We start from the raw sequence: 12,982 nt of genomic DNA on the forward strand, positions 1-12,982 counted from the left end.
GTTCCTACTTTAACTGGCTGCTGAAATCACAGTGTGGGTCGGTGCTTTCCCCCCCCCCCCCTTCCTTTCCCGTTTTGCTTATTGCAAAGCCGATGTGATTGTGTGGGCACACAGTGTTGCTACAGTGCAGACGCGTACCGCTCTAGAAGTCCCGCTTCGGAACGCGGTGAAATTTCTGCTACACTTTTTGCTCCGTCCCCATAACAGAGTGTGGGGGCGGGGAGGGGAGGTTTAAGGGGCTGGAGGAAACAAAGCTTGGAAGAATCAAGTCATGCAGTTGTTTTTTTTTTTTTTTTCTTTCCTTTTTTCTGTAGCGACCAGAAATAATGAGGAGTAATGTTAAGAGTCATTTTGGTTTGCAAAGAGAGAAAAAAAATCTGCAGCACTAAATGCACCAGGTAGGTATTGGTGGCTGGGGTTAGTGGGAGAGGGGGTTTGTGAGGGGGGGCGGGGGGGGGCGGGGGGGGGGATGGGAGGCTTCTACAATGGTAGCTGCATCGCAGGGAGAGCGCTTGTGCTAACACTAACTGGAAGATTCAGCATCAGGTCCACTCACTGGTCTCCCCTGAACTAGTGTTTCAAACCCCAGCTCTCCACCTGGTAGAGTTTTTGGGACACATATAGACATACACACTCACGTTTGCGACTTAGCCTACCGAGGCCCTGGCTACGCTACGCCAGATTTATATTATTTTAACTGATCTTTTTTCCCCCCCTCTTTAAATCTGCAAAATGACAATAAGAAAAGCTGCTATAGCAATTCGGCACCAGTAGGTGGACATATTGTCAACATTCACTAGATTTAAATGTCAAAGAAGATAATGAGCACGGCTAAAGCAGTGATAGGGAAAATGCTTTCTATTATATTTGAAGCTTAACGAACATAGATTTGTGTTTATACATTTATTTGAACATTTTGGACTGTTGTGTTTCTTCTTCAGGTGCTAATCATTTCACTGATACTACCATTAAAAGTTTTGAGCATTTCTAATCAGATAATTTTGTTTTTATATGAAATGGTGCCGTCCAATTTCATTGATCGTGTGTCGATTCACCTGTCCAGACAAGGGAATACAATTACAATTTCCTTTTTTGACTCATTATGTAGGAGAAAATGAGTTTATATCACTCCAATGCAAAACATCTATCAACAAACTAGGCTGTATAACCTTTTGTGTCTGATGTAGTATCATAAACTCAAATCTTTTACATAGCAACTGATTTCAGGGAAGAGGAAGCCTGGTTTCATCTTTATGTCCATTTATTTTTTTCTCATTTCTGAAAATACTAAACTACAACAAAACTAATCAATCATATAATTGTTTAAGGATGTAAACTATATAAAATAGAGTTTGCTTAAATGTCTGAAATGGATATGGGAAGGAACCAAAAATCAATGCAAGGCAAAGGGGTGAAGTGAGCCGCAGTGGGCTAACATTACCTGAATCCAGTGTGCATGTAAACACCCCAAACAGACTTTACTTTAAAATCTCAAATTATTTCCAATTGAAAATTGGTTGGTTTGCAGAAGGGAAGTGTAAACAAAGAAAGAATAGAAATGCCGGTGTTAGCGTGGGCGGGGCCCGACGTACGTCACCAAATAAGAAGTAAGCATAGATGACTGCGATGTATTTATTCAGCTTAGCACATTATGTCTCTCTACGCTGTATATACCGTAAGTAGAGTATCTGGTACGATTAACACTCCATTTTCAAAAACACAAAGTGCCTCAACGGATACGTCTTAATACACTTATTGCGATGGAAAGGAGATACCACAGCTAGAAAAGGCATCGATGCCGAGTGTCACGACACTACGCAGCTACCATAGCGTCCACCTTGATACCCGACTCGCCATCAAAAGACAGATGTGTGGACAGAGCCACTTGGCCCAGATGTGCTGGAGTTATTGTATTTACAGGAGCAATGTCTATGTCATAAACTTTCTCCTTAAGGACCAGTTTTTTTCTTTCTTTTTTTCAATCGCCCCCCCTCCGATTCCGAAACAAGAAAATAAAATAATAATGACAACGTGAGAGGGCTTAACATATCAAAGTCCTCCCAGAATTTTTTTTGTTGTTGTTGTTGTTTTACCAATAAGTCTCTTCCTTGTTAGCAGAACAGCAAGCTGGGTTGCTGTCAGTCATTAGCTTCTTTGCAGGGTCCTCCGTGTTGTCCGGTAGCAGTGGCCTCGTGGTTCCCACCGGTGGGTTCAGAGGGCGGTCTCCCACTGCAATAGGTCGCCACTACTGATGACAGTCTTATCCCACTGGCATTCAAACAGGAATGAATGGTTTCAGTGAAACACGGACACATCTTTCAAAAACATCACACATCTCACAAACGACCAGATCGGTCACGCGCTCAAAATGCAACATGAGATTCTACGAACTGCGTGATGCATTTCAGTGACTTAAGTGGAGGGAAGGGAGATAAATAAAGAGTTTGCAGTGAAGTCAAGAGAGAGAAAAAAAAATCTTTTTAACCAAGTTTTTTTTTTTTTTCTTCTTGCCAAGCTGTGTGTAAGATGCATCTTGCTGTGAGCCAGTTGCCAGGCAACCATGCGCTTGTGGTAAAGACGCACTGTGAGGATGGGTTTCACATAGTGCAGGTCCTATCTGTCTGGTATAAGAGTTGCTTCAAAGAAGAAACAAAACAACAACTTACTTTTTAGTGAGTATTTCCTAAAGCAAACTGGTAACATCTAGGTATGGGCTGGTAACAGTTAGCGCTGTCAAGACATAGAAAGGTTCCTAACAGGCCGTTTTGAATCAAAATGCTAAAAGTGTTCATATAATTTCCAGCTATTGTTTCAAATTTGCCTCTGAGTGTTGCTGGAGCCAAAGTGCCAGTTGATGGATTTTCTCTACAGACCAGGAATCATATTGAAAACGCTTGACTGCCACCTAGCGGTCAGAACGGGAACAACGTCCTGTGATTTTTGACGTATTAGAAATTCGCAACAATGTTTCTGCAACAGCAGCATTGATAAAAGAAATCACATGGAACATTTGTTCGGTTACATTTACGCCTGATGCATGGGCTGTGTATGTTTTGGATTTTTCCCCCCACACATTTGTAAAAAAAAAAATCAGAGTAAATGGTTGAATTTTTACAAGGAGTTAGGTTCTGGCTATCAGATACTTTTAGAAGTCAACTACTCTGTCGAATAATTACTAAATTTAGGGGATTAAAGGTATTCCCAACCTATTATAGTTGAGTCCTCCCATAACTTGTTTATTCTCAGGAAGTGGTGGAGTTTAATAAATTATGGAGGAAGTTCCAGAAGGTTGTTGAGAGCCTGTGCACAAGCGGCTAACAAACTTTCATTTGTACTGCGTAATATAACATTAATATAAGATAATATGTTAAGAATGTCTAACTACTGGATTTAGCTTTTTCATCGCGACTGGAGGCGGTAAAATTGGTTTCAAGAATCAGAAATGCATCCATCTGCTTAAGTTATTGTTGATGCTGTGATGCTATGCTAAGCTAATTAAAAGAAGTTTGGTTTTCTCCCAGAATTTCCTCTCGTTATTTTCCAACTTTCTCAATCACACCAAACATTGCGCGACCACATAAACTGTCCCCTTTGAAAACATGGCTGACGTCGTCCGAAGGTTGTTTTTTGTTGTTGCCTCGAGTCATTTAACTCCTCGACCTGGAAAGTAAAGCTGGCCCTCCCCGACATGTTGCTGAGCACTGTTCGTCAACTAGCTTACACTTTACAGTGTTAAAGTGTAAGGACAAATGTTCCAGTTATTAAAAATTAAAGACAGTAATGAAACAGATGTTTCTTAACTTTATATTGCTTATTGAAATCTAAAGTAAGTGGATATTGTTGGTGGATTTTTAAACAATCCTGACCTTAAAATCCAATATGGTTGCTGTTTTGTTTATAGTTAGCAATAGCTCCAGCAATAAATGGCTTATTATTCACTTCAGCTTTGAGTTTGTGTTAGTAATTGTTCCATCTATGATTGTGGCTCTTATTTTGAAGTGGGAAAGGAAGTAGTTGTTGAGTTGACAGAGCTAACAGGCTTGAAGAAGTTTTGAATCTCTTACCAACCTATGCCTAGAAACATTTGAACCTGAGTTTGCTTGTTTCGTTAATATATGCTTGCAATCTTAACAGTTTAATAATAATAATGCACTGGAGAAAAATGCTGCATGTGACTTTATGAAGCCTTGTGCTTGTCTCTATAATAAAACTCCAGCATATTCCCATCACTACAATGAATCCCGCTTTAGTAAAGAGACAAGACGACAAACCAAATACGTGTTCTGCACTGAAAGCTGATGCCAGGGGTCCCGTCAGAGTGTTACCTTTCTGCCATGGTGGTTCCATCTCCCAAAGCCATTAAGATAGAACGCTGCTCTCTGCTTGTGTGAAACCAGTAAAGACCACCTCTTTGCAGTTATCTGCCAGTAAACAACCAGAAACACAGCAAGTTTTGGTGGCACTCAGTGGAATCAAAAACAAAAAAAAAAAAAGGAAGGAAAAAACACAATCCCTACACCATAAAACTAAAACAAAGACACATTTTTATGTATGTATGCATATAAATCCTCAAGCTTTTCTCCTCCTTCGAACTGTTTGCCAAACCAGATCCTTGCACAAACATGAGCAGGCTCTGCTGTCGGTGCTCGTGTGAGATGAAACTTGCACTCTCGCACCGTTTCGTTCCACTTCAAACCCCAAAAATAACACCAAACCATAAAGCAAAGTGACAGTCGTGTGTGGTTGAAATGTTGTGACATCTCTTTATCTTTTGTCCCTGGAAGCACGTCTCGGTTGATGATATCTAAATATGGCAACATCTAATATCCCTGATTAGTCAATATGGATCACATGGTGGATGGCGGCTACTTCAGTCAGGGTTCCTTTATTGCAAGTCTCAAATGACAGCGTCGAACTAAAGGGAACTCCAAGTGACAAAGTAGAATAATCGTGTTACTGAAGGATGTTAGCGCACGCTCCTTCCTTGCTTGCTGAGATTTGCCAGCCTGGCAGCGTTAAGTCTCAGCTGCGATGTAGGCAATATGCGAGTTCAGACGCGATGCCGAAGGAAGGGAGGGCGGGCGTTCTTTTTAGGCTGGAGGCCTCACAGGATGGATGGGATAGGGGAGCGGGAGCGGCGCAGCGGGCAGGGGGATCCGTACGGCGAGGTCACGGGAGACAACCGCAGGGTGTTACCGGCCATGCCAGCAATGTTGTTTAAGCTCCGGGATTTCTCATAGCCTTCAGATGAGGGAGGGGCGGCAAAACGGCGGTGGTGGAAGCGGCGGTGGTGGTGGTGGTGGTGGTGGAGGTTGTGCAGAACATGAACACACACAGGCAGGCAGGAAGGCACGAAGGCAGGCAACGATCCGAATCCAAGCCGGCCGATTGAACCGAGACAAGACAGGAGACAGGAGTGAGACAGAGCAACAGCAGCAGTCTGCATGTTGAGAGCATGCACAGGGCATCTCCTGACAGAGCTCCGGTGTTCACTACAACAGCTGCTGTGGAGCAACAAATAACCAAAGCAATGGAAGAGAATTTATCTTTCTAGCTAGATAGACAGCTGCCTCAGAATTGACTGATAACTAGCTAGAAAGCTATCTATCTATCTAGCTGATAGCTATCTAACTAGCTAACTAGATAGTTAGCTAGATAGCTAGCTAGTCTAATTGGCTAGACTAAATAGTTAGTCTACCTAACTATCTAGTTAGCTTTCTAGATAGTAAGAAAGCTAACTATCTAGCTTTGTAGGTAGATAACTATCTACCCAGATAGTTATTTACCTAGATAGTTATCTAGCATCTCCTGACAGAGCTCCGGTCAGCTTTGTAGCTAGATAACTATCTACATAGATAGTTATCTACCTAGGTAGTTACCTAGCTAGATAACTACGTTTGACCTATTGTAGTGCCCTAGTAATTTATGCTAAATGAGCCTAAATTGGTAGGCCAACTACTTCTACGAAGGTTTCCATGGTTACAGATTAATTTTACATTTGCAGATCTATAGATTACCGTCTGTTCTTTAGCTTCTTTAGATTGTAGGATGTTGGGTTGCTTGTTGAGATGATTTAGCTTACTTCATGTTGCTAAAATGGTTCTGTTTAATTTATTTATCAACATAACAGTTACAGATTGGATTGAGATCTGACTTCATCTGCATCGCATCTGAATTTGCCTTGACTTCCTATTAGGTTAGGATCAATGAGTCACATGGATAAGAAAACGTGATCAGTAAAATAAACCTCCATATTTATTTTGTTTTTGGAAAATCTCTACTTCCAAGTCCATTAAAAAATTCTTCTTTTTTAGTTCATGCAAACTTCACAGCAGCTGTGTTTGAGAAATTATCAGGCAATAAAAAAAAAAATCAGTTTACAGAGACAATGAAAAAGGAAATAAATGATGCAGATGCAGTTTTTCTTAAACAGAAGCAGCAGCAGTTATTGTTAGGAGGGTTTTTTTTCTTCAGCATAAAAAAAACAGATTGAACACAACATTATGTTACAAGTTTTCATACCCTTTAAAGTTTTTCACAACATGTCATTTTACCAGCACATTCTTTGAATGTATTTTTGTGCAATTTTGTGTGATAAGCAAATAAATATGAAGTGGAAAGAAAATAGTATAAGGTTTTCTTTCTTTTCTTTTTTTTGTATAATTAAAAAAAAAACAAAATGTATCCAGCCGTTTTGCTCAGCTGAAATGTTACCATGGTGCATTAAAGAATCTCTCAAATATACATGAAAGAATATTTGGTAACACTCCAGGTATGTTTTTAATGAGGGAACAACATTGTAACATAATGGAAAGTCGACTTTACATAACAAAACCCCTTTATAAAAAAAATCCCTGTGAAATACAGTGAAGTGAAAAAGTTTAAGGAGTACGAATACTTTTGAAAGCCACTGCAAATTGTATTCATTGCATGTTAACATCTTCACATACAGACATTTTAAATCAGGCACAAACCGTAATATTACTACTATTAATAATAATAATAAAGGGAGGTTTAATTAAATATCAAAGTATATGCATGAATGGAAGTGGCACATACTGATGATAATGATTTTCCATCTGTATGGATTCACACTTTAAAAACAGGTTAAACTTGAAATCTGCATTCAGTGCAAAGTAAACAAGCAGGTGAAAGCAGGTGGGTAGTTAATGCAGCGGACCAATCAGCTGGCACCGGTTCTCAGGGGGAGCAACTAAGGGAAACGTCGCGTCAGCAGCTGCGTTTCCGTTACAAATGTGCGCAAAACTTTGTCAATGTTTGGCTAGTGTCAAAAAACATAATTTCGCAATTGCAGTGTTTAAATTAAATAAGAAATCCAATTAAAATCCATTTGGCACATGTTGCCAAAATGACGGAAATCAGGTCGACTTCTCAGTTATAAACAAAAAATATGTACCAGATGTTTAGATCCATATTTTTCATTCACTGTCTGACAGTAAAGTTAATTAACCGATTATTTTTAGTTACTAAATTCAAAATTGGAGAAATTTTGTTTTCGTTCCTCATTTTTAGGAAAAAAAAAAACAGTTTCCCCAACATTTTAGGCGTCCTTCCTCAAACTTTCCACAACAGTTTCCTATAATTTTGGTTTATAATTAAATAACAATAAAACTGGTGGAAGTGAATCTCTCCTCCACACCTTTTCAACTTTGCCCACAAATTCTCAATGGGACTAAGATCAAAACAAGAGAAAAGCTGCTTCTGTTTTGATGGCGCTTGCAACCAAACAGTTCAATTTCTGTTTCATAAGACGACCGGAGCGGTGTTAAAATTTGAGCGTTTTTTTTCTCTGAGTGGATTTTCAAATTGTAATTTGACTTTTTATGCCTAGTTATTACTAGTAAGTACTAGAGAGAAAATTTCTTCATGTTATTGCTACGTACAGGTTAAAGTTTGAGCATTGTTTGATATTTATTTGCCTTATCAGGCAATAAAAAAAATCTCTTCTCTTCAGCAATATTAATGTGTGACAAAGGGCTATGATGTCCCTAATTGGAGTTAAAATTTTAATATTGTTCAGAAAAAATATAAATGTGCCTGTCAACATGTATTTCTATAGCTTAGAGCATCAGATTTGCTTGTAAGATGTATCAGTACCTTTAAAAAAATAAAAAAAATAAAAAAAAAAATAGCCAATAGGTCAGAAATTTTCATTATCCGATGCAATATAGCACAAAAATATAAATAACTGAAGCAAACAAGTCTATTGGCGCGCTGACTGCAGGTGACTGTATCATCGCCTTGGAGACAGATGATACTTGGCAATTTATCTGGCTGCTGTAAATAGGCGATGAATGTGGCAACGGCCCAAAAGGAAAATTTATCAAAATTTATTCAAATGTTTCCAAGCAACGAGGAAACATGAATAAATTTTGCGTGTGCAGAAAGCAGCAGCTCTGACTCAGCTGCGCAGCAGAAGCGTCGGATCCTTGGAACGGCCAAAAAACACCGAGATGTTTTTAGCTCCGTTTACAGCAGAGAAGCAAGTTACGTTACCTGAGCTGACTAGTGTTGAACAAACAGCCTTCCCCCCTCCAGGGATGTTGGCGTACCTGTCGCTAAGGACACGGATCAGCTGATGAGAACTCTGACTGAGCTCTGTCTTTTTAAGGCTCTTTTCTGTATTTCTTCCCTCTCTATATTTAATGCTGCTGTTTAAATACACTCCACACACACACACACACACACACACACAAAAATCCAGCAAAGTGCGAAGTCAAGCAACAAAAAGGAATGCTCTGATTTGGAATTATTTTGGTACAAACAGGCGGTAAATGGGTCTGTAGATCTTAGAACAAGTCATTTATTGTCATTTAATGGATATTAAGGAGTTTATTAGTGAAGCCTGGAAAATATTTGCCAAGTGCATGAATAGTACTTGAGTAAACAAGCAGGTGAAAGCAGGTGGGTAGTTAATGCAGCGGACCAATCGGCTGGCACCGGTTCTCAGGAGGAGCAACTAAGGGAAACGTCGCGTCAGCAGCTGCGTTTCCGTTACAAATGTCTGCAAAACTTTGTCAATGTAAATATGGGTCTCATTGTTGGTGTACATGAGGCTAATATGTTTAGCAATGGCATAATACAAATATTTAGTGAGCTAGCTAAATGTGATACCTAGAACATTTTTAACAAACCCTAGGCGAGGTCAGCAAAACGAAAATGTTAGATTGTGAAGGATTGGATCATAATCATGAGTTACTAGTTGTGTTTCCATCGATCCATTTTCTTACACCCTTGTCCCTGGTGGAGTCGGGAGGTGCTGGTGTCTATCTCCAGCTAACGTTCCGGGCGAGAGGCGGGGGTCACCCTGGACAGGTCGCCTTGTTGTGTTTCCATTTACTATATTATTTCCTACATCAAAATAGATGTATTTCTCAAAGCTGACGTCTTAGAACTTTTTTTCCCCCTCATCACACGACTCACGTGATCAATGGTTGGGTGTTACTACTGGCAAAAACGACAAAGAAGACAACAGGAAGAAGGAGAATGAAGATGGCTCGTATTTGATTTTTTCAGTGAGCAGCTGACGCCATGAGAGCTCTCGCAGCATCGCACGGTTGATAATGAGTTATGTGTCATTTGAATGTGTTGAAACCAAAGTGCTTCTGTAAAATGCCGCAATTTCCCCAAAACACCGCATACGTAGTATAAGAGGTTTGTCTCTCCAACGCATGGATACGACGTAGACATCTCCTCTGATGGCTGATAGACAATGAGCGCTAGCGCCATGGCTGAATTATGAATATATCTAATGTTGTTAACATTCGTCGCTGCCATGATTTTTAATGACTTTTCGCGTGAACAAGTTTATTCTCCCTTTTTAAAAAAATTATTTTCTTTTTTTAATGGAAACACTGCGATTGCAAAATAGTTTTTCAACATTAGCAGAACATAAACAAGGATTTGCACACATTTGTAATGGAAACACATCTAAAGTGACTAAACACGCAGGAGGAGATGATTGTAAGCCGGTGTGTTCAATCAGGCTGGCTGGGGCCGTCATCAAATCTCTTTCACACCCACCTCTGTTCTGAATTTGTACCAAATTACATCCAAGTCAGACTATTTCTCTCACTGTGGGTTCTCAACTTGGTGCTTAACTTGTTGAAAGTAATAAAAACATGTACTTCAAGTATGTTTGTTTTGATTCAAATATATAAGAAAGCACTTACACGTGCAGTTACCTGGTTTTCTCATCCCTCCGTCGGTGGGGCACGTGTAGTCACTGGCAGCCAGGAGGAAGCACGTGCCCCCACTTCGCCGGTCGTGTTCCCGGGTGCTGGACCGTCGCATGGGGACCATCTCCTCCGGAGACATGCTCAGGTCGCTGCCAGCGCTGCAGTCTGCCGACAGAACTGTGGGAGGAGGAACCAAGAGACACAGTTCTCCAGTCGTTCTTCTTATCCGTTACAGTAAATGTAAAAAAAAAAGTTTCCGGAAAGCGCTGTAAAGAAAGTGTTTGGTCCTGGTTTTGTTACAACTACCATCGTAATTAATCTACGCTGAAGGGTTTCAAGCATGAACCGCCACATAGTGCAACATCTCAATTACTTTTGACAAGGTTGAAAAATGCAGATGTGTTTTTTCTTTAGTTGTCAATTATTTGGGACTTTTCAAAGATCACCATTGTTGCCCAGTGGGTCTCTTATTGTTGAGTCATGAGCATTGATTGATTTAACTGAGGCAAAAGGGGCATGAAGGGCTTTAGATTTCATCTCTGGCTCTTTCACTGGTTTCCTAAAGCCTTTGAAATTACTTCAAAGCTCTTTCCAGTCCAATAGATTTCACTAGCTGCGTTTCCATCGACCATATAATTGCTCCATTTGACGTTTCAAAAATAAATTTGCTTAATGGAAACACTGCAATAAAAAAAAAAACAACCTCATTTGTAGATTTAAAAAAAGTGTGTTTTTTGGCCGTATCAAAATTGGCTTATCTCTCCAAACTGTGATGGAATCACTTGTTGCTCATGATCAACAACCAGATATCACTACTGGCACACGCCACGAAGAAGAAGACGACAGGAAGTGTTTGGAGGATGATGACGCGGCATGTTGTTTTTAATGACGTATAGTGGGAACGAACTTACTCAAGTGTGACCTTGCGTTTGTTTTTAATGGAAACATCGTGATTTTTATTTTAAACGTTTAGGTGTGAGAAAAATGCAAAAGGGGACCAAACACTTTTTTCACAGAAGTTCAGTTTGCACTTTTCTTTGTCATTTAGTCAGAAATGAGCCTAAGGGCACCAAAGTGATCAATTTTTTTGCCAAAGAGACTCAAAACATGACGGAGCAAAGAAACACCACAAAAACTTTGTTACCTGAATGCAACCACTTGGTTACATTTCATTCTCCGCCACTGTACGGCTTAGTAGGAGGCTTTGGAAAGGATGCTGTGTTGGTTTCAGTTTCTTTTCGTTCATTTTCTTTGACTATGTTTGTTGTTATGGAGAAGACAACTGAAACAGGTTGTAGCTGAGTGAGTAGCAAGTATGAGAGAAACATCAAAATCCCTCCCATTTTCACACTAAACGAGGGCAGCAAATGTCATACATCACAATGCAGCAAGAGCTTGTTCAGCGGGGTTCAAAGTGCGGCAAAGGGGCCATTTGTGACCCTTTAAATAATTTCTTTTTCAGCCCCTGGCTACAAGTCAAGAATGGTAAAACAAACGGTTGGCCCAAAAAATGTGGAAATTGTCTGTTTTTCTTTTAATAATGCAACAGTTCAAAGCCCTTTTTATGTTTTGGATCTTTAATTATATACAGTTTCCATTAAAAATGTGTTTATTGTTTGGCAGCTATTGTTGGGATATTGAGCAAAATGGCTACCTTTAAAAGTAAAGCTAAAACCAGATGTATACACAGAAAAGTCATTGTTCTCCTGTTTAATTTTTTTTTTTTTACTAATTTAAAACACGACTGTGTGTTTCAGCTATCGTTATATTCATGTGACAGAGGTCAAGTTAATATTATTTTCTATAAAATTTGTATTTTATTGAACAAAAACATTTTATTCTGGCTATTGGTATGTTTTCCATAATGTAAAAAAAGATTTTAAAATAGTGGCGTTTCCCTTTGTTTTGCTCACTTTAACTGTCATACTATCCAAAATAGCTTAAAAAAATCCCAAAACGATAAAGCCAGTTTAAATGTTTTTGATGGAAACATAAATTATGCATCCATTTAAACAATCCTAATTCAGAAAAACAACTCGGTAACTTCAATATCCTATAAGCAGCAGAAATCACTGCTCTATTCAAATGTAAGGTTCTGAGATCTAATGACCAGCAAAAAGCCCAGTGGACACGCTTACCCTTGGGGATTTCCTCAGTGGAATTTAAATAAACCTAGTACACAAAGGTCAGCACTAATTTCCATCACTATCAGATGTGTCAGAGTAAATTGCCGACATGAACCTGGGGGCAGAAAAAAAAAAGCAGCGACCCACAGTGTGAACAGCAAAGGATCAGTCCCTAGTGGAGGAAAAGCGTTTCCCCTGAATTCTGATCAGCCTGAGCTTTATATTCCTTTTTTTAACCATCTTTTGCATTGCCTTCTTTATCACCATAGCAACTGCTGTTGGGAAAAAAAAAATGCAGTGAAAATAATTTGATGGCTTGTTTGGACCAAAAGGCGAAGAAGTATATGCAGTTTGCTCCTAAAGTATTTATACACCCTTGACTTTTCCACATTTCATCCCTTTACAGCCACAGAAATTCATGTGTTTTATTGGTGCTTAATTATTTAGTAGAGAAAAAGTGTACGTATTCAAATCCCTTCACAAATAACAACATAAAAAATGTGTTGTGGATTTGTTATTAGGCCGTTTTATTTTGACATTCCAAAATAAAATCCAGTGCAGCCAGTTGTATTTGTAAGACCTCCGTATAGTAAGCATCTGAGTTCACCTGAATTCAACTTAATGTCAGTGAACGCCTCACAGGCTCATCAGAGAACA

The 12,982-nt window shown here is 39.4% G+C and overlaps 1 protein-coding gene across 8 annotated transcripts in view; it reads right to left on the reverse strand.

Annotated features, from left to right (window-relative positions):
* Positions 1 to 455: 455 nt before the first annotated feature.
* The window catches only part of kcnc2 (potassium voltage-gated channel subfamily C member 2), a 61,488-nt gene continuing 48,961 nt past the window's right edge, over positions 456 to 12,982 (reverse strand). Inside the window, exons 3-5 of one of the 8 annotated variants that reach the window (XM_023350195.1) lie at positions 10,206 to 10,376; positions 8,574 to 8,579; positions 456 to 5,241 (exon numbers count right to left, since the gene is read on the reverse strand). In XM_023350195.1, the coding sequence (XP_023205963.1) occupies positions 5,105 to 5,241; positions 8,574 to 8,579; positions 10,206 to 10,376 (314 nt within the window). In that variant the 3' untranslated portion in view covers positions 456 to 5,104. Of the gene's footprint in view, positions 5,242 to 8,517; positions 8,580 to 10,193; positions 10,377 to 12,982 lie in introns of all 8 variants that reach the window. The other 7 variants (XM_023350196.1, XM_023350200.1, XM_023350201.1 and 4 more) reach the window with 7 other exon arrangements.

The sequence above is a fragment of the Xiphophorus maculatus genome, chromosome 17 (assembly GCF_002775205.1).
Source record: "Xiphophorus maculatus strain JP 163 A chromosome 17, X_maculatus-5.0-male, whole genome shotgun sequence".
Classification (NCBI taxonomy): Eukaryota; Metazoa; Chordata; class Actinopteri; order Cyprinodontiformes; family Poeciliidae; genus Xiphophorus; species Xiphophorus maculatus.